At 38.6% G+C, this 26,331-nt stretch overlaps 2 protein-coding genes across 5 annotated transcripts in view; one reads left to right on the forward strand and one right to left on the reverse strand.

Moving 5' to 3' along the window:
• The window catches only part of CENPU (centromere protein U), a gene marked incomplete at its 5' end in the record, with an annotated part of 30,555 nt that extends 13,124 nt beyond the window's left edge, over positions 1-17,431 (forward strand). The window contains 9 exons of the mRNA XM_079726594.1: positions 815-875; positions 1,328-1,561; positions 5,467-5,533; positions 6,691-6,799; positions 9,115-9,193; positions 9,419-9,466; positions 10,585-10,646; positions 12,694-12,850; positions 17,296-17,431. Of these exons, the coding sequence (XP_079582720.1) occupies positions 815-875; positions 1,328-1,561; positions 5,467-5,533; positions 6,691-6,799; positions 9,115-9,193; positions 9,419-9,466; positions 10,585-10,646; positions 12,694-12,850; positions 17,296-17,409 (931 nt within the window). The 3' untranslated portion in view covers positions 17,410-17,431. The remainder of the gene's footprint in view (positions 1-814; positions 876-1,327; positions 1,562-5,466; positions 5,534-6,690; positions 6,800-9,114; positions 9,194-9,418; positions 9,467-10,584; positions 10,647-12,693; positions 12,851-17,295) is intronic.
• Positions 17,432-17,976: 545 nt separating this feature from the next.
• Positions 17,977-26,331, reverse strand: part of PRIMPOL (primase and DNA directed polymerase) — a gene marked incomplete at its 5' end in the record, with an annotated part of 35,952 nt that continues 27,597 nt past the window's right edge. For all 4 annotated transcript variants that reach the window (XM_079726592.1, XM_079726591.1, XM_079726590.1 and 1 more), the window contains 3 exons: positions 17,977-18,295; positions 21,062-21,108; positions 21,188-21,270. In XM_079726592.1, the coding sequence (XP_079582718.1) occupies positions 18,050-18,295; positions 21,062-21,108; positions 21,188-21,270 (376 nt within the window). In that variant the 3' untranslated portion in view covers positions 17,977-18,049. The remainder of the gene's footprint in view (positions 18,296-21,061; positions 21,109-21,187; positions 21,271-26,331) is intronic.

Raw genomic sequence — 26,331 nt, forward strand, 5'->3', positions numbered from 1 at the left:
AGGCCGCCTCTGGCCGCCTCGGTGCCTCCCCGGTCCTAGCCTTTGGCTTCTTCCATAGTGTTAGCTTCTCTTTAGCAAGACATTCACTCTGTACTCTGATTTCCCGTACGTCGAACGGTGCTTTTATGTTTACTTTTCCTTCTTCCTTAAATCCCATTCCCTTTGTTTCTTTGCCTGGAAAAGTGTTTTCAAAAGTCACCTCAAGTCTCATAACCATGATGTGTTTCCTGATTCCCCAGCCATTTCTCCACATCTCCTCTGCACTCACTGTCTTTGGCCTTCCTGCTAGTCAGTGAACCCATTAAAGGAAGCCTCCTCATTTTTCAAGTCATTTTATTCCTTGTACTTGCATTTTGAGGTTGGTGTTAAATAAATGTTTGTTGAATTGAATGAAAAAAATGAAAGAACTCTCATCAGAAGTTGAGGGTTATTTTTTCCTTTTCAAAGGATGAAAGCAGGTATTCTCTTTTCTGTCGCCTGAGCATGGGCCTAGTGTCTGTGGATTAGTACAGATGATGGCCCGTACACCTGGGAGTGGTGACGGGGAGAAAAGAGCGGTTCTCAGACAGGACCATGAGGTACTGCAGTTATGGGACGCTTACTTGCCTGCCAGCACTAAACTGATGTGGCCTGGGTGTGGGAAGGTGTGGGAGATGACCAGTAAATCTGGGAAGGTGGCAGGCCCACCCGTGACAGGTGGGAAATCTCCTTATAAATTGAGCTCGTTTTTGTGTTGGGGGAGCAACTTTTAGAAGACATATGTCAATAAAAACGAAATGTGTGCAAGATATTGATGGTTTGTTCTTTGATACAGTTCGGACACTTCTGACGTTGAAGCAAGTGAAAATGAGTCTGTAAAAATTAGTGCAAAAAAGGTATGTAGGCGTGTTCTCCTATCTTAAATTGTAAGATATTTCATATCCAGTCAAGTTGGATGCAAATAGAGAAAATGTTCTGTAGCAACATTTTTCATAAAGAGTATATAATGTTTTAGAAGATTTTTTTAAATAAAAATGAAATATTTTTATATCTGAAGTGTTTTTCATTACAGAGATCTCAACTCTCTGTGTACCTTGTCAGTTTTCATCGTGTTCGTGTAATGTGTTTAGATGGTGGTTTACAAAGGCAGAGTGGTTTGCTGGGAGTGCCTGCTTGGAGCCCTTTAGTCAAGGTTTCCCGTCCTATCCGCTAAATCTTGTTGCCATCTTCCTATTATGTTCAGTCTTGAAGTTTAGAGATAAGAAATGTGGGCTTCATGGTTATCTAATACAATAGGAATGGTAAGCATCTGTACTTTCAAAACAGTAATGCTGTTTTCTTGACATAGCCAGGAAGAAAACTCAAGCCCATTAGTGATGAATCTGAAAGCACTGAAGAAAGTGACGTAACGAGAAAAGTTAAACCAGCAGAGAACATAAGTACACAACATGAAGCTGTTTCAGCTACAGCATCTTCAGAACCTTCAGAGAAACCAGCTGAATTGGTCACGCTTAAAAAGGTGGGACCCCTTGGTGCCAAGCCCTCTGTTGAAGAAGAGACCCTGGAAACAGAAAGTCAGCTGGTAGGAGAGTGTCTGCTATCCCCTTGGAGAGAAAAAACGTTGATAGAAAATGTCTAGGAGGAAAACAAAGCATTTTCTCTTTTTCCTTCACTTCTTTTAAAAGATAAGTTTTACACTTATTATAAAAATAAGTTTATTTAGAAAATTTGGAAGGTATGGAAAAGCAGATAAAATCACCTATAATTCCATCACCCCAAAAATAAAATAACCACTACATTTTTTGGTCTATACTCTTCTTTATTGAGCTTTTCTCACCCTAAGTGGAACCATATCCTTCTCATTAAGTATTCTACATACCATTTTAATAAATGCATGACATTTCATTCATGAACGTGCCATAGTTTAATCTCTTACTACTGAGCAACTGTAATTTTTAAAATGTAAGTGCTTTGATGTTTTTCTTTTCTAGCTAAATCTCTGTGCACATCCTTGATCATTTCCTTAGAAGAAATTGCTATGATAAGATTTCTGGGTCATATGAAATCTTAAGATTCTTTTTTTTTTTTTTTAATAAGTTTATTTATTTACTGGGTGCATTGGGTCTTCGTTGCTGCGCGCGGGCTTTCTCCAGTTGCGGTGAGCAGGGGCTACTCTTTGTTGCAGTACTCGGGCTTCTCACTGTGGCAGCCTCTCCCGTTGCAGAGCACAGGCTCCAGGCACACGGGTCTCAATAGTTACGGAGCGCAGGCCCAGCAGTCGTGGCTCGCGGGCTCCAGAGCGCAGGCCCAGCAGTTGTGGCTTGCGGGCTCCAGAGCGCAGGCCCAGCAGTCGTGGCTCGCGGGCTCCAGGGCGCAGGCCCAGCAGTCGTGGCTCGTGGGCTCCAGGGCGCAGGCCCAGCAGTCGTGGCTCGTGGGCTCCAGGGCGCAGGCCCAGCCGTCGTGGCTCACGGGCTCCAGGGCGCAGGCCCAGCAGTCGTGGCTCGCGGGCTCCAGAGCGCAGGCCCAGCAGTCGTGGCTCGCGGGCCCAGCTGCTCCACGGCACGTGGGACCCTCCCAGACCAGGGCTTGAACCTGTGTCCCCTGCACCGGCAGGCAGACCCTCAACCACTGTGCCACCAGGGAAGTCCCTATTTTAAGATTCTTGACATATTAATATATAATATCTTTTAGTCAAGCTTTTAATATGTCATAATATGCCAGCACCTTCATTTGGGCCCACTGAAATGGATTTCAGGCTTCTGAACTCCAGAACTGTGGGAGAAGACATTTCTGTTGTTTTAAGCCACGAAGCTGTGGTCGTTTATTATAGCAGCCACAGGAAATAAAACATCACCCAGTGACTTTTCCTTTTTAGTAGCATGCTTTTGGGTTCTAGAATTTCCTTTTTTTTTTTTCCCATAGTTTCTACTTCTTGGCTGAGATTCCCTATCTGCATAATCATTAAGACCATCATTTCCTTCTTTGGACATATTTATAACAGCTGCTCTAAGGTCTTTGTTTTCTCAGTCAGGTAGAGTCAGCCCTCTGTATCTGCAGGTTCCACATCCATAGATTCAACCAACCCGCTGATAGGAAAAATTTGACAAAAAATTCCATAAAGTTCCAAAAATGCAAAAGTTATTTGCCAGGCACCAGCAACTATTTTCATAGTATTTATATATTAGGTATTATAAGTAATCTAGAGATGATTTAAAGTTTATAGGAGGATGTATATAGGTTACATGCAAATACTACACCATTTTATAAAAGGGACTTTGACATCAGCGGATTTGGGTATCCATGGGGGATCCGGGAACCATCTTCCTTGGATATTGAGGGATGGCTGTATCTGGGCTGTCTCAGGGTCAGCTTCTTTTGAGTACTTTGTCTGTCTTGACTATAGGTTACATTTTTTGTATAACATTTTTAACCTGGTACTTTTTGTGTATTGCACATTGTTGATAGGTTGTTGAGACTTTGAGTTGTGTTTTCTTCTGAATGCTGCCTTCCACTCTAATAGGCATCTTAATTATTGGCTGATCATCTTGACCTTCTGTAGTGTCTGTAGTGTGGTTTACCCTTCGTTAGAGTCAGTCTTTGGAAAGCCTAAGGTGTCTTCCAAGCCTCTCTCAGTGGGACTCAACCTCTGTAATAGTTTCCAGTAGCTGCATAACAAAATACCACAAATTTTGTGACTTCAAACAACATACATTTATACCTCACAGTTTCTATAGGTCAGACGTCCAGGCTCACCTTAGCTGGATTCCCTGCTCGGGGTCTCAGAGGCTGGAGTCAAGGTGCCAGCCAGGACTGAAATCTCATCTGAGGCCCAGGGTCCCCATCTAAGATCATGCAAGCTGTTGGTAGAATTCTGATCCTTGCCGTTGTAGGCCTGAGGTTCTTGCTTCCTCTCTGGTTAAAGCGGGGTCACTCTCTGCCCTTAGGTCCTGGTCACATGGCCCTCTCACAACATGGCAGCTGACATCTTCAGAGCTAGCCAGAGAATCTCTCCAGTCTGCTGCAGTGGCCTCTTATGAAACGTAACCTAATCAAGGGAGTGACCATCCCATCATATTCACAGGAGCCACCCACACTCAAGGGGAGGGAATTGTCCAAGTCATTGGGGATCTTGCTTACCACACCCTCCTGTCTCTGTCTCCCTGGTGAATCTGGCCAGAGACTGGCTTTAGGCTTCGTTAGGGTGAGTCTAGGGTAGGCCTTTCTCTAGAGCAGTGCTTCTCAACCCTCTTCCATTGCTGTCCTCCCTAAGAAGCCTTTTTAGACATTTTTCCTCCTAACCATCCCCCGCAGTTAAATTTTAATATCATAAATATACTGTGTATATACTAGGTACTTAGGAGGGTCACAAACCATTGTACTATCTGAGGGTTTCTGGCCTGCCCCCTTGGGAACAGTTTCACCCTGTTTGATATTGCACGATCTAGGGTACCGTTCTTACCCCTAACTTGTGGTCTCTCCCCAAGCTCAGCTGGATAGACAGCTGTTAACTAGTTGTTAATGAGGTCTCTGCATTTTCTCCATCTGATCTCCCCCAGAATTTCCTGTCTGTTATTACCTGTTACCTTCTTAATCCCGCGATAGCCACGTCCCAGTATACTCTCTGCAGCCTCATGCGCATGTGGAGTGGGCGGTCAGGGGCTGTCGGGGACCCGCACCCAAGACCTGGGCTCTTCTCCCTGAGCAGCTTACTGCAGGCCTCTGCCTCCCGCGGACGAGGGTTACCACTCTGCTGGGACTGGGCCTGCTGTGCTGCTGTCTCAGCTGTCCCCAGGCGTGCGGGAAGGCGGGCAGCCAGAGTCCACCTTCTGAGTCTCTCAGGCGTGTTTTGCCTGTTGTCCAGTGCCTGAATGAAGGTGCCACCCCTCTCCCCACTTTATGGCTGTTTATGGCAAGATAGCTAGTTCAGAAGCTGTTACTTCCTCTTAGCTTCGAGCAGAAATTGAGCCGATTCCACACATTATTATCTTTTTTTTTTTTTTTTCTTTTTTGCGGTACACGGGCCTCTCACTGTTGTGGCCTCTCCCGTTGTGGAGCACAGGCTCCGGACGCGCAGGCTCAGCGGCCATGGCTCACGGGCCCAGCCGCTCCTCGGCATGTGGGATCTTCCCGGACCGGGGCACGAACCCGTGTCCCCTGCATCGGCAGGCGGGCTCTCAACCACTGCGCCACCAGGGAAGCCCCACACATTATTATCTTAAATAATAAAAGTTCAGTTTCCTCCAAGGCACCCACTGTTACAAGCCAACTGAAAGTTTTAATTACTTTTTATTTTGAGGCGGTTTAATTTTTTTCAGCATTTCCTTATATTAATTTAGATAATTTATATAATTAACCATTAACTTAGAACAAAATGAGAATTGTAGCTAAAATATTGACAGTGTCTGATAATACTGTCTTAATTCTTGTTTTAAGAGAAACTCCTCTTAAATAAAAATCTTTGCTGTTTTTTTTTTTGTTTTTTTTAAGAAAGCTCAGAAAAAGAAGATGTTTCGTGGCAAAAGGAAGAAACCAAGAAGTGAAGCCACAGACTTGGGTATACAATAGTGTTTTATACATAGTCAATCATTCAAGAATTTCTTTTTTAAAAATATTTTTCTTAATTTGATAAAGTAGTAAATTTAAGTATATAAAATTGTTACTTTAAAAAGTTAAAAATATGTGACTTTGGAATAACTGATTTTCCCAACATCTATCATGAAAATTTTCAACATACAACAAAGGAGAAAGAATTTTACAATATATATTCATATACCCACTACCTAGATTTTACTGTCAAAATTTATTATACTTGCTTTAGCGCCTTTTCATTAATCTATTTTAATTTTTCATAACATAGTATATACTCTTTTCATACAACATAGTATGTACTCTATTATAGAAGGCTTCTTTCACTCAGCATAACTTTGAGATTCATCCATGTTATTTTGCATCATTTTTTATTGACAGTCTATTGAAAAATGGGAGGAAAATAAAGCATTTTCTCTTTCCTTCAGTTCTTTTAAAAGATAAGTTTTATATTTTTCTTATTATAAAAATGCTTATTTTGGAAAATTTCAAAGGTATGGAAAGAAAGATCAAATCACCTACAATTCCATCACCCCAAAATAACTACCATGTTTTTTGGTCTTTACTCTTCAATTCTTTTACTGAGCTTTTCTCACACTAAGTGGGCTCAAGTCCTTGTCATTAAATATTCTACCATTTTACTGAATGTATAATATTTTGCTCACAAATGTACCATAGTTTAGTTAATCTCTTATTATATTCCTACAGCTATCTGAATCAATACACTCAGTAACCTTTATGTGTCCTAGAAGTGGCCTCTCAGGTGGATTAAAACTATGAAAATGCAGTTAACAGAGAAGATCTCAGTCACCAGTAGTGTTAGATAAGAGCAGACTGTTAAGTAAGGACTCAGCAAGGTAATGAAAAGGCAGCAGCGCTTTAGGCCGCTTCAGCAGAAAGGGGAGAATCAAGCAGACGGCAGTTGGAGGGTGAGGTACAGACAGGGGTTTGTGAGACTGACCGGGAGAGGAAGAAGTGAGCATGTCTCCTCCCATGTGCTTCAAAACCTCTCGCTATTTTTAGCAATTTGGTGGAACTACTTTCATTGTAGGCTTTCAGAACCCTGGACCTAGAGCTAAATTGTTGATAATCAGTATTTTAAATTGACTTATCCTAATGTTTTAGATACTTCCGACTGTGTACCTATTTGGTGTTTAAAAGAAAAGAAAACCAGTGACATCATGGAGTTAGATGTCGTTTTGTCTGCATTTGAGAACATCCTCCTAGAGTATACGTAAGTCTTTTGATATTGTGATATATGTACCTAATAAATTTCCCTTGAAATAGCACTTCTACTCACTCCACAGCTTCTGATATGTAGAATTTTCATTATCACTGTTTTACATATTTTTAAACTTCCATTATGATTTTTTTCAAGCCTGTGAATTATTAAGTAGTATGTTTTTGTATGTCCCAATATGTGACTTTTTAATTTATATTTTTGTATTAACCTTCCATCTTAAATAGTTATGGTCAAATTTCGTGGACTGGTGATAGCTACTTTTGAAATACTGAGGCTTCCTTTATGGCCTGGCACATAATCTGTGGGAAAGCTCTAATTAGTGGTTCTATGTAGAATCTCTAATTATTGGATCTATGTAGAATCAGTATTACTCATGTTTTTCCTGGTACTTCTATCAATTTATGCTATTTATATACAGAGATTATTTTATTAAGACATCATGTTTAAAATTGCTTTTATTTATTTTATTTATTTATTTTATTTTTGGCTATGTTGGGTCTTTGTTGCTGCACGCGGGCTTTCTCTGGTTGCGGTGAGCAGGGGCTATTCTTCGTTGCGGTGCGTGGGCTCTAGGCACACAGGCTTCAGTAGTGGCACGTGGGCTCAGTAGTTGTGGCTCGCGGGCTCTAGAGCGCAGGCTCAGTAGTTGTGGCGCACGGGCTTAGTTGCTCCACGGCACGTGGGATCTTCCTGGACCAGGGCTCGAACCCATGTCCCCTGCATTGGCAGGCGGATTCTTAACCACTGCGCCACCAGGGAAGCCCTAAAATTGCTCTTTAGATTGAACATTTTATCCTTATGTAGTGACCCCTTCCATTCCTAAAAATGCTTTTTGTCTTAAAATCTATTTTATCTGATACTAATATGTCACTAGATTTCTTTTGCTAGTATTTGCCAGATTTTATATTCTTTTATTTCCAGCCTTTGTCTCACCTTAAACTTATTATCTTATAAATTCTTTTTTAAATCCAAAGTGTCCATCTTTGAATTCCACCTGTTGACATTTACATTTACATTTACATTTACATTTTAATTATCCATATATTTAGAAGAATGTACTGAACCACTGTTTCTACTTCAAAAAAAAATTTTTTTTTTTTTACTTTTGATGTTTTTAATCCTATATAACTTTTTTTTAAAAAAATAGAGTTTACAACTCCCCACCAATAAGGTTAGAATTTTGGCAAGCTCTCATGTCTTAGTCTTCTCACCCTTCCCCCACCCCAAAACCCATCATGTTTATAATACCTAGAGACTTTAATTCTGGGAGAAGGGCTATCACAGTTGATGTGAAATGGCTTCTCTTACCTGTTTCAACGTGGGTTCTTGACTTTGAACTTGCCAGGGTACTGCAACTTCTCAACTGGTTTCTGGAGTTCTCATAAAGGCTTTTTGGGCTGTAGGTAGTTGTTAAGTTGGTTTCCCTGTGGGGTTTCCTATTCCACCATCTTCTGATGTCACTAGAAATACTCCATTTTTTTGATGAAAACTTCAAAAATCTGTATTCAGATGTGTAGGCCTTCTCTTATGTTATGCTTAGCTTCTGAAGAATTAGGCCATGGGCTTAGTCCCCTTATGCTGGGTGACTTTTCCTCATGGATTTGCCCCAAGAAAAAAATAACTATAAGATACACTGTCACACGAGATTTATTTTCGATTAAAAGCACACTTCATAGTGGTGCACTGTGCCGAGGCAGGGTAGGGCTGGCTGCCGCCCTGGCAGTGTGTGCGCTGCTCCTGCACAGTCGCTGTGGGTCTGTGTCCAGCCAGAGTGAGCCAGACGGGAGACTGGGCTCTTTTGTCCCTGACGACAGGGACCTGAGCCAGTTTTGGGTCAGCTTTATAGTTTTTGCAGAACTGAATGGCTGGCTTCTGGCTACTTACTCATTGGTTAGTCCAGATGTGTTATAGAATTATTTCTCCAGTTATAGCAGGGAGGGAGGAAGAAGGGGCTAAAGTCTGCTGGTCACTGGATCAGGCAGCAGAAAAAGATGGGGATTGGCTGTAAACATTGCTTTCTATATGGCTTAGTGTCACCTGTGGATGTGGCCAGTGTCAGGGAGTGCTGACCACATACATGAGGGTTTGGGGGAAATATTTCCTCTTCTTTTTCTTTTGTTTGTTGAGATGTTTCCAGTATTTTTTTAAATCCGAGAAAGGGCTGCTAGCTGACCATGCCATCTCAGATATTCAAAAGGGCACGTACCAAACAGTGTGTGTGTCTACGGGTGTGCTAAGCAAATGCAACACACCTTTCAAAATCCTTTATGTAATACCTAAGTTTAACTTTCTTTATCCTGCTATAGACAAAAAACAGACTCTAGAATTTGTAAGGAAGCCATCAACAAATTTCATTCTAATTTGAAAGAAGAACTCATCAAAATGGTAAGTTCACTGACATAAATTTGTTGGTCTGGATATTTTTTATTAATCCTGAGCAGCATACTGTTATCTTAGAAAAGCTTGCATTTGCTGGCAATGTGGTAAAGAACTCATTAGAACTATACATATTTCACATGTTGTTTTTAAACTAGATGTGGTTATATTGTAAACTGATAAACAGTTAACTGTGGAAAATGCAGGCGAATATTTATTTTTTGTTTTGTGTAGCTTAAAGAAGTCCAGATGTTGAAAACTCTGAGAAGGAAGAACACTAAGGTAACTCACTTATGTGATTAGAAACACAGTCCTGTAGAACATGCACATATGTAGAGTTAAGTAAAGACCTGACTCTGGGTTTTACGACCTTGAGAGTCTGTATAAGATCTTTTATCTTTTTAGTCAGGCTTTTCTTTGGTTGATCTGGTGATTGGATTGATCAGATGAGTATCCTGCAAGCTGAGGAACTGGGGATCCTTGTTAGCCTAAAAATGGCTCTCAAGCCCCAAATGGCCACTTATATGGATAAGTATCAAGTAATGTATATTTATCACTGCTGTGTATGTCAAAAACCTTTTAGACTAAAGAACTGTCTTAGGTCTCAGGTAAAAGGGCAGCCTGGGGAGAATCCTGGGTTAAGGGTCAGGAGGCCTCCTTTCTCGTCCTGGTTCTGCTCCCTCAACGCACTGTGTGCCACCAGGTCTGCAAGGAAACACGAGGCCCTCCTTGCCCGTCTGTTTGTAGTTGGACCACCTGACACCCGACGTTCTAGCTCCAAACTTGCAGGAACCTACGTGTAGAAGCACAGCTCCCCCTCTACATGTATAACAGAAATGGATTTGAAATGTATACAGTTTTCCTTCTGGTGATTATAAGCCTTTGTCGTTTTTCAGTTTTAATCTCCTGTTGCTCAATTCTGCGTTTCTTATAAGCAAGCAGGAGTAGTCTCAATGTCCAGCAGTGGAATATGAGGTAGTCACTAAAAGTGACAGTTGAGATAATACAGTGCATTATACTGAAATGTCCTGTTTAAAATACAAATTGTGTCCTGACACTCCCCTGCTTCAATATTTTTCTAGTGTACCTAGATAAAATGGAAACTCCTTACTTCATAGCTCACAGGGTAGTAAAGATCTGACCCCAGTTCCTCTTTAAAGTTGTCCTCAACTGGATACCCCTGTTCTTTTTCAGAGTTCCCTGTTCTTTCCCTTCATAGCATGTATCACATGTTGTAATTACATCCTGTTTGTATGTAATATCTATCTTCCCTATTAGACCAAAGTTCCATGATGGTAAGAATGGGGTTTGTCTTGTTTCCCACTATATTTCCAATACAGTGTACAAGGCAGTGCTCAAATATTTACAAAATTAATTTAACTAACTGTTGTATTCCTTAGATGATCTCAGATATCGAAAAGAAAAGGCAACATCTGATTGAAGTCCAGGATGAACTGCTTCGGTAAGATAATATCAAAATCCTCTTTGAGAACTTAACAAGGATTTAATCACGATATGCCATGCGAAGCTTTGTTGTAAAACTTGCCGCTGTGCTGCGTTTAAACCCCAGGTTTCTCTGAGCTTGGAAGCTCAGTGAAGGCAGGCTTTGCTGCCAAGTGGAGAAGCTGTGAGCAGAGGGGAATTCAGCAGTGGCCCGTCCCCCCCATGAGAGCTCTCAGTTCTGGCCCGAGAGGCAGCCGAATTAGAGACTTAGTGCATGCACAGACTCTATCTAGAACCAGACTGCCTGGCTTTGAGTCTAGGCTCTGCCACGTACTGGCTGTGCAACCTTGGGCAGGTTACTTAACCTCTCAATGCCTCAGTTCCCTCATTTGTAGATGAGCACAATGATAACTATACCTCACAGGGTGTTGTGAGATTTAAATGAATAAATATACAGAAAGTGCCTCACAGAGACTGGGATACCGTAAGTTTTGTATTAAGTGTTAACAGTTTTTGTGAATCTTGTTGAAAGGTATAGCTTGGCATGGCACTCGTGTGAGTCCATTCCCAAGTGTTGGGCCAGGACACTTTCCACCAGGGCCGTCTCCATGGTCTGGTTAGGAAGACTGGAGCACAATCCGTCAGCTGGTCAACCAACTAGTATTTTTTGGTGGTCTTCCATACAGACAGGGCTGCTGTGTGAACTGGAGGGTTGGTAGTAAAGCAGCAGCAGAATAAGCAGTGTCAAATATGCTCTCTGCTCTTAAGGAGTTTAAAATAGCTAGAAAAAGTGGTCTTATCAGAAAAGACAACCTATAATTAAGTACTAAGTTTTAAAGATGAGATGGCCACAGAAGTTTAGAAGTGGTAAAAATTGGTTGTCTAGGCCTTTGGTTTCCAAATCTGGTGTATGGACAGGTGCTGCTGGCCCATGCTAAAGCTTTCATTGGCCCAGGCCAAAATAAGAAAGATAATGAGAGGAAGCTTTTTAAGGTGTTAGCTGTGTGTGCTGGGCACTGTCCTATAAGTGCTTTACATACTAACTCATCGCTGTAACCCTGTGAGGTAGGTTATTTGGCCATATAAGACAACTACAGAAGACTCATCTGTCTTTGAGATCTGCTGTTCCTTAGAAGTTGAGAAGTATAGCATTTTGAAAAGGCACAGAAAGAGAAAAATGTATGTCATTATTGTAACTTTACATGTGAAAGACCTAAGGCACAGGGCAGTAACTGACCCTCAGCCACCCGCCTAGGAAGTGAGGGAGCCATGGTCTGGTGTCTGCCAACTGGCTCCAAATCAAGCACTCCTGCCCACAACCCAGATGGCACAGTGAGTTTTCCAGAATGCAGCACTTGTTCAGTGTACGGAACTGTTATGAGGACTTTTCTTTTGTAAAAGGATATCAGAGCATAGTTGTTTTTTTATATCTTCATTTGTGAGAATAAAAGATGGTAGCCTCTCCCCATTCTTTTACAAATTGGTCCAGAAAATCCAAGTTATCCCTTTTTATTTTATAGGTTAAGAAACTAATAAGCTACTGAGAGAGAAAAAGCAGGTTGCTCAAGGTCACACATTTCATCCAGGCACTGAGAGAGTTTTTCCACTGGTTTTCTTAGACCTTGGAAATGGACAAAATTTCAGCAAGAGGAAGGGAAGGGGCATAGGGAAGGCTTTTTGTCCACTTTTACTGCTAAACTGCACTGCCTGTCTACTGCCGCCTGGGGCGCTAAAATCTTTACCCAAGGATATGTTTTAATTCAGTAGTTCCCAAGACTTTACAAACGACTCGATGAATTTTAGGACCTAACAGGCATCCTCGTGGGTGGGCTTCTTTGCTGAGCACTCGTTGTGCATCACGTCTCAGAGTCTTTTCTGTGTGTTGAGTCCAGAGTCGTTCACGTTTGTAATTTCAGAGCCAAAGATACCTTGGACCACCTAGGCCACCTTCCCTGCTTTTTTAAAGCTTCACTCAGCACCCTGACATACTCCATCTCATCTACCTTATTAGGCTGTTGTTATACTTTATGTCATTTATTTTCGGGAAAATTTTTTTTTTGTTTTAGGTTAGAGCCAGAGCTGACACAACTACAAGTAAAGTATGATGAACTTAAGGAGAGAAAAGCTTCCCTTATGAATGCAGCGTATTTCTTGTCTGATTTAAAACAGCTTCATCAAGATTATTCAGATATTCAAGAGAAAGAACCAAATGTAAAGGAAACGGTAACTTCAGTTTTCACTTTTCACTATGCTTCAGAAGATACAGGGCATTTGCATGCTACAGTACAAGAGCTATGGAGAGGCAGCGTTGGTGTCTACCCAAAAAGCATCACTATAAATTGGTGAAAATTTGTTATCACCACTTCTTGCTAATTAATTTAGGCCAGAGGAGTAAAGAAAAATCCAGAAACATTGATTTTACTAAGGTGTTATACTTAAGCTTCAGAGAACTGAATTTCTTTAAGGGAAGTGTATCCTCTGTGTACAAATCTCAAGTGAACAGCTATGCTTTATTACTATAATTGTCATCAACGTAAGACCACTCATACATGTTATAAAGACCAACCTCTTGTTCTTTGTTCAGCCCGTACTTTTAGTATCTTTTGTATCTGAAAAACTAGCCATTATCCCATATAAATGGTAGGTGTAATTTTAGAAGTTGAGAAATATTAAAAAGGCATGTAGTAGGGAAAAATGTGGCAAATTTTTTTTTATTGAAGTATAGTTGATTTACAATGATTCAGGTGTACAGCAAAATGATTCAGTTATACACATATATGTATATAAGAATCTTTTTCAGATTCTTTTTCTATTATATGTTATTACAAAACATTGAATATAGTTCCCTGTGCTATATAGTAGGTCCTTGTTGTTTACATATAGTAGTATGTATATGTTAATCCCAAACTCCTAATTATCCCTTCCCACCACATCTTTCCCCTTTCGTAACCGTAAGTTTGTTTTTGAAGCCTGTGAGTCTGTTTTGTTAATAAGTTCATTTGTATAATTTTTCTAGATTCCACATGTAAGTGATATTATATGACATTTGTCTTTCTCTGACTTACTTCGCTTAGTATGATAATCTCTGGGTCCATCCATGTTGCTGCAAATGGCATTCATTTTTTATGGCTGAGTAATATTCCTTTGGACAGGTCTTTATATTCCATATATACCACGTCTTTATCCATTCCTCTGTAAATGGACATTTAGGTTGCTTCCATGTCTTGGCTATTTTAAATAGTGCTGCAGTGAACACTAGGGTATCTTTTCAAATTATGGTATTTTTTTAAAATTAATTTTTGGCTGCACTGGGTCTTCACTGCAGCACACGGGCTTTCTCTAGTTGCAGTGCGCGGGCTTCTCATTGCTGTGGCTTCTCTTGTTGCGGAGCACGGGCTCTAGGCGTGCGGGCTTCAGTAGTTGTGGCATGCAGGCTCAGTAGTTGTGGTGCACGGGCTTAGTTGCTCTGCAGCATGTGGGATCTTCCCAGACCAGGGCTCGAACCCGTGTCCTCTGCATTGGCAGGCGGATTCTTAACCACTGTGCCACCAGGGAAGCCCTATGGTTTTCTTCAGATATATGTCCAGGAGTGAAATTGCTGGATAACTCGGTAGTTCTATTTTTAGTTTTTGAAGGAACCTCCGTACTGTTCTCCATAGTGGCTGTACCAATTTACATTCCCACCAACCATGTAGGAAGGTTCCCTTTTGTCCACACCCTCTCCAGCATTTGTTGTTTGTAGACTATTTGATGATGCATTCTGACCAGTGTGAGGGGACACCTCATTGTAGTTTTAATTTGCATTTCTATAATTAGCAATGTTGAGCATCTTTGCATGTGCTTTTTGACCATCTGTATGTCATCTTCGGAGAAATGTCTATTTAGATCTTATGCCCGTTTTTTGATTGGGTTTTTTTTTGATATTGAGCTGTTTGTATATTTTGGAAATTAATACCTTGTTGGTCGTTTTGTTTGCAAATATTTTCTCCCATTCTGTGGGTTGTCTTTTCATTTTGTTCATGATTTCCTTTGTTGTGCAAAACCTTTTCACTTTAATTACATCCCATTTGTTTATTTTTTAAATTTTCATTACTCTAGGAGGTGGATTCAAAAAGATGTCACTGCAATTTATGTCAAAGTGTTCTGCCTATGTTTTCCTCTATAAATACTGTACTATAAAGAGTTTTATAGTATCCGGTATAGAACCGGGTATATCTTTCCATCTGTGTCCTCTTCAGTTTCTTTTATCAGCATCTTACAGTTTTCAGAGTACAGGTCTTTTGCCTCCTTAGGTAGGTTTATTCCTAGGTATTTTATTCTTCTTGATGTGATGATAAATGGGATTGTTTCCTTAATTTCTCTTTATATTTCATAGTGTACAGAAATGCAACAGATTTCTGTATATTAATTTTGTATCCTGCAACTTTACCGAATTCATTGATGAGCTCTAGTAGTTTCCTGGTAGCATCTTTAGGATTTTCTATGTGTAGTATCATGTCATTTGCAAACAGTGACAGTTTTACTTCTGTTCCAGTTTGGATTCCTTTTCTTTTTTCTTCTGATTGCTGTAACTAGGACTTCCAAAACTACGTTGAATAAAAGTGGCAAGCGTGGGCATCCTTGTCTTGTTCTTGATCTTAGAGGGAATGCTTTCAGCTTTTCACCATTGAGTATGGTGTTAGATTTGGGTTTGTCATATATGGCCTCTGTTATGTTGAGGCACGTTCCCTCTATGCCCACTTTCTGGAGAGTTTTTATCAAAAATGGATGTTGCATTTTATCAAACGCTCTTTTGCATCTACTGAGATTTTTATTCTTCAGTTTGTTAGTGAGGTATATCACATTAATTTGTAGATATTGAAAAATCCTTATATCCCTGAAATGAGTCCCACTTGATCATAGTGATTCTTTTAATAATGTATTGTTGGATTTGGTTTGCTAGATTTTATTGAGGATTTTTGCATCTGTGTTCATCAGTGATACTTTTTTGAGATATCTTTGGTTTTGGTATCAGGGTGATGGTGGCCTCATAGAATGAGTTTGGAAGTATTCCTTCCTCTGCAAATAGTTTCAGAAGGATAGGTATTAGCTCATCTCTAAATGTTTGGTAAAATTCACCTGTGAAGCCATCTGGTCCTGGACTTTTGGTTGTTGGGGGATTTTAAATTACTGATTCAATTTCAGTAACTAGTAATTGGTCTGTTCATATTTCCTGTTTCTTGCTTGGTTCAGTTTTAGTAAACTTTGTAGTTGGTTCTGATTTTTGCTGCAGACTTTGCTACTGTTATGATAACCAACTCAGATTAATAGAAATATTTAAATTATAGAAAAATTTGTATATTTTATATAAAATTATGATATACAAATATATAATGTATACATATATCTTATTCTTCACTTCCAAATTCAACTTCAAAGTTTTGATACTGATCTAAAAGTTAGGCTCAGGAGAATAAAGATTTGTTTATAATCAGTATATTAGAGATCTGGAAATAGAATGTTTTTAATTTTTTTTGACAGTACCCAACTGGTCTAAAGCTTATTTGGAGTTGGGGATTTTGGTTAGTAGAAGAAATTAACAATGGCATTGGTTGAATTTGAACATGATAACTTTGATGAGAACTGAGACTTAGTGACTGCCTTGTTCGGAATACATGACTCTTACTAACATCTTGTTCTGTGCAAGCCTTCAGGGGTTCTGGACTTCCGTTGTAGCAGCTGTGCGTTATGCTTTCAGAGTGTAGATACTAGGGTATATGTCTTACCTCTTCTCCTAAACTAAGAATCCAGCACCAAATGGTAGTTCTTCCCCATGCCCACCCTCCCTGAGAGCAGGTGCCCCATGGCAGCTTGAACACATTAGGCTCTCAAATACTTGTTAAACTGAATTGCCTAGGAATATGGTAAGTGATATTCTAGAAAAAATTCCATTATTATTGGGTGGTAGTCAGTCTGACAGCTTTTCTGCTTACTTCTAAGAAAATCACCTTGAAAACATAACAAACTATCGTAAGTATGATACAGCTGTCGGGTGATTTCAGTCACTCACCCTTTAGATACAAATTGCACCGTGATATTTGGCTTTGTTAATTATTTCAAAATCATGAGTTGAGTTTTGTTTTCTATTTTACATTGGGTTTGCATTTAATTTTGTCTTTAATCATTAAGGACAGTTTGGATTGGCAACTTTTAAGACACTTTACTGATCTTCCCAGTAAGTAATTTTTCCAGATGATGAATTTTAGGGACCTGCTGTTCTCGTTCCATCAGTTCTTATAGTAAAAGTAAATCTTCCATATGGTTTCCTGTGTTTAAAATAGCATGAGATCAAGCCGACCCCACAGAGCTCTAGCTGACTTGCCCAAACCAGGTCTTACCCTGTCCCAGGGATGATTTTGTTTTAAATAATTCAGATGCCACAGTTCTTTGAGCCAATTTATCTCCCGGGATGATTAGCTCAAGCTTTGCAGAGCAGTTCCCTTGCAACCTTACTTATCAATTGTCCTAAGGCAATGAATTAAAACCAATTTTATCAAAAAAATGAGAGGAGAGTGATTCATAGAAACCTCTATTAATATTGGCATTTGGTCATAACATTGAGCTATGTAAAATGGATAGGGCTCTAAAAGTTTTTGATATTTGTTATTCTGAATATTTTCCCTCAACAGTATGATTCATCCAGCCTTCCAGCTCTGCTATTCAAAGCAAGACCCCTTTTGGGAGCTGAAAACCATCTGCAAAATATCAACTGTCAATTAGAGAAGCTCCTTGACCAGAAATGAGGCCAGTCTACTAAAGTGTGCACATATAAAGATTAGTCTCATGCTACTACTGCCTGTTACCTTCTGAAACTGTATGTATTTTTCCACAAAGGAGAAGGGGGAAAAAAAACCCAAACTTTATTACTATTAATTTGAATTGAATATTTCTTTTGTTATGTTATAGCAACATTCTCAGGTACATTTAAAAAAAGTAAACTTGTCTAATTGTTCAGGCTGGTTGTATGGTCTTGTCATCAGAATTTAATATTACTTTGTCATTAAAATTAAATGGCAAGGTATAGTAGTTTTAGAGGCCATAGTTAATTTTTCTGATTAATGTCAAGTAGTGAGTTTCAAAATGTTTTAAAATGTTGACACCTAATCAGCCCTAGACATACAAAAGTTTTACTGTAAAAATAAACATGCAGAATTAAGCCGATATGAACAAAGACTAATAACTTTGGTTAATCGAATAAGGAGACGTATACTGAATTTAAGCACACTGGAGCTAATTTTCAATAAAACTGGTTTACTTCAATAAATAAGATTTGGAAGCAAAGTAATAAAACTTAGCTGATACAACAGGCTTTGTAAGTTACTAGTTTGTTATTAAATGTTTTCAAGCAAATTACAGCCTAGTTACGTAAGTGTCCATAATTAGCTACTCTTGTAATACATCTATAATTAGTTCATCAGGAATTTCATCAATTCCATCATAACCGAGAAGACTGTTCTCTGCAGCTTCTGCCAATTCAGCATCTTCTGTAGCCTCCAAAATATAAGCATCATCAATGCCATTATCCCAGTCAGCATCACAAAATGTACCTTTTGACGATGCACTAGACGATGGTTCATGAGGATTCTTGGTTTCACTGTTCCTTGTTTGATCCGTTGTAAACTCCTCTTCCTTTAGTTCCAAAGGGGAGGGAGAGTAGAGGAAGAAAATACTGCTTATTCAGACAGAATGTATGATTTCACCAGACAGTTCATCTCTACTGAATTAAAGTATTCAGTTCAACAGATATTAAAATGAAAACACTGGATGATACTGTCTCCAATACAGTCACCATGGGAATGGGCTCACTACTGCTGCCTTTGTGGCACACTCTTGAAACTCCAAATTTAGAAATACCTGCAGTTCCTGTGGTACATTCTTTTCAATGTACACAGATGGGGCTACAGCAAAGGTAAGACTGATTTTTTTAAAAAGTGGATAGTCTAGCTGAAGAAACTGGTTTTAAAATGTATCTGCTATCTTAACATATTTCTCTATCTTTAAAGTATTTTAAAAATGGGGCTTCCCTGGTGGCGCAGTGGTTGAGAGTCCGCCTGCCAATGCAGGGGACACGGGTTCGTGCCCCGGTCTGGGAAGATCCCACATGCCGCGGAGCGGCTGGGCCCGTGAGCCATGGCCGCTGGGCCTGCGCGTCCGGAGCCTGTGCTCCGCAACGGGAGAGGCCACAACAGTGAGAGGTCCGCGTAACGCAAAAAAAAAATTAACATGGATTGAAAAAAGTTATGAAGAACGGTTTTGAGACAACTGTCAAAGTATGAGTGTGGATTTGTATATTAAATAATATTGTATCAACATGAAATTTCCTGAATTTATTAATTTCACTATAGGTATATAAGAATGTTCTTTCTCTCTTGTATATAGCTGGAGAATAAGAAGGATTGTGATGTCTGCAACTTATTCTGAAGAGATTTGTTACAAACTGAATGTTTATGTACCCCCATCCCCAAATTCATGAGGTTGAAATCCTAACCCTCAATGTGATGGTATTAGGAGGTGAGGTCTTTGGCAGGTGATTAGATCATGAGGGCAGAACCCTCATGAATGGGATTAGTGCCTCCTTATAAAAGACCACAGTGCTCTGTGACCCCTTCTACCAGGGAAGGACAGTGAGAAGACAGCTGTCAATGACCCAGAAGCTGACTTGAGTCTGCCAGCACCTTGATCTTGGACTGACCAGCCTCCAGAACTGAGAGAAATTTGTTGTTTTTAAGTCACTCAGTCTAAGGTACTCTGTTATAGCAGCCTGAAATGCCTAGACAAGATTCATCAAAAATGATGATGTGTAATGTGTACAGTAGAGGGAGAAAAAAGTGTGGCCCAATGTTTAACAAGTCTAGAGGAAGGGCATACAGGATGGTTCCTTGTTCTGCTGCAACATTTTTGTAGGTTGAACCTTCTTTTAAAACCAGATGAAGCAGAAATGACAAAATATTAACTGTTAAAACTAAGTGATAGGTTTATACTGTTCTTATTTTAAATAAAAAGACAAAATAAATTAAATCCAAGCAGTGGTAATACTGTACACCAAAAATACTTTCACCTTGGCATTTCTGAGGTATTACTGGATAGGCAGGAAAATAAATCAGTTTTAGAAACCCACTGAAACCACAAACATGCATCAAAATAACACTCCAAATGAAAAAGGATAAAATATTCTTCCTTAGAGGCACAATTTAAATCTTTTTTCTTGGTTATCTCTTTAGTTCACCAGAGAATCTGGCTATCAGCTATTTTATATCCAGCTCCTACAGATCAAGAATGAGATTTCTACCATTTCAGAATGAATTTTTTCAGGAGACTTTTAAAAATCAAATTTAATAGGTACCAATCAAATTGTAAACTCAAACACTAATTCAACTTGTAGCAAGTAACTTTCATTCTAACCGTAACACTGTAAACAAAAAGGCTGATAGATGTGGGGGAAAAAACACTAAAGTCTAGAAAATAACATAAGAGTGCTTAATGAAAAGTTCTTGTAAAATATTAATAAGACCCCATATAAAAGTAGAGGGCAGTTACAGGCAATCCATAATAGAAACACATAGTAAATCTGATGAAAGTTAAACTGCATTAGTAAGTGTAAATTAAAACACCCGAAATACCACTTTATGCCTACCAGGTTGGTAGCGATCAAAAGGCAAAAACAAGCAATGTTGGCAAGTGTAGGGTAATAGGTACTCCCATAAACTGAAATCTAATTTCCTATCATTTTTTGGAGAGCAATTGGTAGTATGTATGGAAAATATCTGTGATAGTTTAAGTAGGAAAAAAAGCCTACAATATAGTACATACACTATGACTAAAAAAACATGAGGGTACACAGACAGATAACAAATTCTGGAAGATACAGACCACAACATTTACATCAGTTATCTGCGTGGTCAAATTATAAGTGACGATGCTTTTTTCCTTTTGTGCTTAATGTATTTTCTAATGTTTGTCTACAATGAATGTGAATTACTTGGGTAAATAAAAGTTGTAAAAAGAGAAATATTGGTTTGGCAATCTAGTAATATCTACCACAATTTAAAATGCATATACCCTTTGACACAATTCTGCTTCCAGAAATTCTTCTTATAGTTTAAAGAAACAATATATTTTGGTATACTTTGTAAAGCAAAAAATGAGAAATTTATTAAATGTCTGAAACTGGTAAAATAGCTAGCTACATTAATTTCTTATGCAGCAGTGGGAAAAAGTGAGGTTCATATTATCAGATTTGTGCTGAGACAATCACTACAACATGTTCCTAAGTGAAAACAAGGTACAGAACAGGGTGTTTAAACAGTATCTGGACACACCTGGATACCATTAGCTCATTCACCATTGTACCAAGAACTAGTTAGTAATGAGAAGGAAACTAAAAACTGCACTTACCTCTTTGAGAAGAAACAGAAGACGTGCTTCAGCAGGTAATGGGAAACCTGAATCAGAAAAACAGTAGAACTATTATATAAATATCTAATTTTTACTTTGTGGTAAATGTAAAAATTAGTAACTCACAGTCAGATTTGAAGTTTTCTGCTTTACATATAGGGTCATGACATTTTTGATACCAAACTTCATTTTTCAGGTCAACCAAAATCCTTTACATTAAAAAAAGAAGAAAAAATTATTTACTATCTAGACTTCATAGAAAACAAAATTCAGCTACATGCCATTTACAAGAGATATGCCTAAGACTTAAGAGATGGAGAAAAGTAAAAGGATGAAAATAGACCCTTACTTGGCAAACCATGGTTGCCAAAAGTATCACACAAAATGAACTTCAGGGCAAAAATTACATACTGACAAAAGTTCCTCCCAGGAATATACAATTCCCAACTTCTATCCACCAAATAAGAGAGCCTCAAAATATGTGAGCAAAACTGACAACTTCAAGGGTAAACAAATCTTCAACCATAAATCAAGATTTAAAAAAAAAAAAATTCTTTTGATAATTGATACCAAACAACTCCCCAAGTCAGGATATCAAAAACTGAAAACAATTCTAAAAATTGACTATGCTAGGTACAACATGAATCATCACATTTAAAAGTATTCATTCACACAACACATTCTCTGACCACAAAGCAATTTAGAAATAAGCAACAAAAAGATAGCTAACTAAAACTCATAACTTAGAAATTTAAAACATTTTCTTTTTTTCTTCTTTTTTCTTTTTCTTTTTTTTTTTTGCAGTACGTGGGCCTCTCACTGTTGTGGCCTCTCACTCTGTGGCATGTGGAATCCTCCCGGACCGGGGCACTAACCTGTGTCCCCTGCATCGGCAGGCAGACTCTCAACCACTGCGCCACCAAGGAAGCCCTAAAACATTTTTCTTAATAACCACGTGACTCAAGGAAAAACCATGATGGAAATTAGAATATGCTTAGAACTGAATGGAACTGAAATTACATATTAAAATATGAGGGGAATTCCCTGGCAGTCCAGTGGTTAGGATTCCACGCTGTCACTGCTGAGGGCCCAGGTTCAATCCCTGGTCAGGGAACTACGATCCCACAAGACGTGTGGTGGGCACCCTCCCCACCACCAAAATAAATAAAAAATAAAATATGTGAAACAGCCAAAGTGATCTTTAGAAAGAAATTTAGAATCCTAAAACCTTATGTACAAAAAAAATGGCTAAACACAACTTACTTAGAGAAGTAACAATAAACCTTAATAAATTAAAAGGCAGGAAGTAATAAAGAGCAAAAATTTAGAAAAATCAACAAGGACAAAATGAAAACTAATAAAATTCTTTCAAGATTAAACAAAAAAAGGTAAAGACATAAATGTTATTAGAAATCGAGATATAACTACAAATGCAAAATATACTAAAAATGTACTATTATGAACTTTTTCCAGTAATGTTGAAAATTTTGGTAGAAGAGACAAAGTACTAGATAAGAATATACCAAACCAAGCAAACTTAAAGTTACAGAAAACCCAAACAATCCTATAACCACTAAAATTTTTTTTTAATTTGATTAAGTAGTTTAAAATCTTCCCACATTTCACAGAAAAGAAAACATAAAATGGTTAACAGTCTATATGGTATTGGGACATTTACCAAGGAGACAAAAATGCTGGCAACCCAATCTCATGGCCCCATAAACATTCCAATAATAGACTTCCTAATAAACAGACGAATGCTACAGTTCCCAAATTGTACACCGAAGTGCCCCAGAGTGATGTAGGATATTTATCTTTCTAGGGAAACGGTGATAACACATCTGTCAAGCACCCCGCAAAGTACTTGCTTGTAATTCACAGCTTCAATATATCACCTTTCTTCATTCCTTTCAGTGATGTCCTATCTTTGTAGAGCTGAGTGTTTTGGTGGTGGCTGTGATGAAAAGTACCATAAATGTGGAATGAGACGTGACAGTGAGGGTGGCAGTGTCCAGCCTAATTCCAAGGTTTAGGAGTTGATGCAATGCTCAAAAGGACACACATCCCATTAATAATTATATTTAAGGAGGTTCAAAAGGTCCAAACTTCCAGGTATAAATCAGTCACTCACTGGGATATAATGTACACATGGTGACTATAGTTAATACTACTGTATTACATATTTGGAAATTGGTAAGAGTAAATCTTAAGTTCTCATCACAAAAAAACCAAAATTGTAACTGCATCTACGCATGGTGATGGATGTTAACTAGACTTACTGTGGAGATCATTTTGCAATCATGTTGTACACTTGAAGCTAATGTAATGTTATGTCAATTATACCTCAATTTAAATAAATACAAATATTTTCTTTCAATTGATAAACTTTTTTTTCAAAGAGGTACTAAATTATTAGGACAAATACTAAGTTGCTTGAAACTGATTAATAAACTGTTAGGTATTTCTTTTGTCCTTGGAGCAATGTGAAAAAATTATTACGATACTAAGGGCAACATAACTGAGAAAGTCTGGGGACCAATGGCAGTTTGCTAAGTTGAGATTCCTTGTCTATGTAGAATGTTCTTCGCAGGATGTTTCTGCATATGGTAAACAAACCTAGAGTCTATGGATTTATGAGGCATGGTTCCCTGGACATGTCACACATGCTATGTAACTATGAATATAAAACACAGATGTTTCCTAACGTCAATGCTCCCTGCTGTGTACAGTGACTGCTCACTTCTGCCTCAGCTTTCAACCTAAGTTAGAGAAAAGCATCCAGTGCAGGAAGGACCCGGGTCACCGTGCCAGACGTCCCAGGCCTCATTCTGCTTCACCTGTGCCTTTGCTTCCTTATATCTTTAAAGCTACTAGTAAAGCTTATCATTGGGTAAGGTCTGTGATTCGTATGAGTGAGGTTTGACAATCCAATCCTCAAATTTGTTAGCAATCAGGGAAATTCAGATGAAAACTACAATACCATTTTAAACTCACCAGATTAGCAAAACAAATTTTTTAAATCTAACAATAATAAAGTTTTGGTAAGAATATGGATCAGTACAAAATCTGAAAACACTGCTGGTGGGAGTGTAAAGTAGCGTGACCATTTGGGAAAATAATTTATTATCTAATAAAATTAAATATGTGCATATTCTATGACACAGCAGTTCTAGTTTTAAGAAATATTTTGAAAAACTTGCATATGTGCACTAAGTGATACATACAAGACTATTTGTAGCTTCACTGTTTATAGCAGCAAGCCAAATGTCCACAGTAGGACAACAGATAACCTGGTATATTTATATTTGTATAATGACATCATACACAATGATGAAAACAAGAATAAGCAACAGCTACATGCTGCAGTATAGTATGAATGAACCTCACAAATACAGTACTGACCAAAAAAGCAAGTCAAAGGATGCAATTTACCTAAGATTCAAAAAATGTAAAATGAAATAATATACTGTTTGGAGATACAAATATATATGGAGAAACCATAAAGAGAAGCAAGGGAAAGATTAACACAAAATCCAGGATAATAGCTATAATCTCTAAACAAACTGGGGCTGGGCCCACAATGTACTTCTGAGGTTTGAATAAATTTTGTTTCTTATGGTGAGTGACAGATATGGCAAGTTATCGTTTTAGTATTAGTTCTTAAAATGTACATATATCAATACATTATATACACACTTTTATATATATGATGTATCTCACAGTTAAGAGAAAGAATACACTGTGGATAGATAATACAACCTGGTAATTCTTCAGAAAGAAATATATAGCAACCTGAATATCTCAAGAAGTTAAAAGATGATCACTGTATGATAATGATTTTCTGGCAAACTTTCATGCATAGAAAAAAGACTAGAAAGATACACCAAAATCTTAACCATAGTTATTACTGGTTCTGGGACTATGGGTGGTCTTTTGTGTTTTTCTGTTATAGCTTTCTGCACTGAGCATATAGGTTTTTTTTTCTTTACTGAATTAATCTACATATATAATATAGCACTGAATAATAATATCTGTTTTCCAGCTTTCTAACAAAAGCTTCATGATCATTTTATCACATCTGGCCCATGTGCTATAAAAGCTTGATATATCGAAGTCTGAGCTTTGACATTAAAACAGCAAAGTTTCTCACATCATAAATGATAACTACTGGGTTCCTATTTTATCTCTATTCTAAATATTTCCTTATAAGATTTAAAATTCTTATGGTTTTACTTCTTTCATTACTTCCTCTCCTTTTGCCAGGGGCATTTAAAAGAAAACTCTAGGGCTTCCCTGGTGGCGCAGTGGTTGAGAGGCCGCCTGCCGATGCAGGGGACATGGGTTCGTGCCCCGGTCCGGGAAGATCCCACATGCCACGGAGCGGCTGGGCCCGTGAGCCATGGCCACTGAGCATGCACGTCCGGAGCCCGTTCTCCGCAACGGGAGAGGCCACAACAGTGAGAGGCCCGCATACCACAAAAAAAAAAAAAGAATAAAAGAAAAAAAAAAAACTCTAAAAACAGGGCCTGGCATATACAGCAAGCACCCAATAAATACTGGTTCCCTTCTATACCATTCTTTGTCTTGAACGTGTTAACATAACCTTAACTCCAATTCTTAAACACTGATGGAGTAGTTTCCTTCTTGTCCAAATTTGCTCACTTTTGATTTAGACTCCATAGGTGTCAAGGGCCAATGGCTACTACCTCTCATTTCTTTCTAGCCCTACTTAGTTCTACTTTAGTTTCCTCAAGATTTTACTGTTTATTTAAGGGATTATTTTACCAAATAAAATACAAATAAAGATATGTGCTAGAGGCAAGGTAATAAGAAACTCAAATTAAATATTAAAAAACACAAACCAGGGCTTCCCTGGTGGCACAGTGGTTGAGAATCTGCCTGCTAATGCAGGGGACACGGGTTCGAGCCATGGTCTGGGAGGATCCCATATGCCGCAGAGCAAGTAGGCCATGAGCCACAACTACTAAGCCTGCGCGTCTGGAGCCTGTGCTCCACAACAAGAGAGGCCGCGATAGAGAGTGGCCCCCGCTTGCCACAACTAGAGAAAACTGTCGCACAGAAACGAAGACCCAACACAGCAAAAATAAATTAACTCCTGAAAAAAAAAAAAAAACCACACAAACCAAATAAAATATAAATTGAATTACAACTAAATCTATTATAACAAAATCATTTTTATATTCTCATCTTAAAAAATTATAAACATTTAAAATATAATACTGGTTAGGGGCTTCCCTGGTGGCACAGTG

The sequence above is a fragment of the Hyperoodon ampullatus genome (assembly GCF_949752795.1).
Source record: "Hyperoodon ampullatus genome assembly, chromosome: 20".
Lineage (NCBI taxonomy): Eukaryota > Metazoa > Chordata > Mammalia > Artiodactyla > Ziphiidae > Hyperoodon > Hyperoodon ampullatus.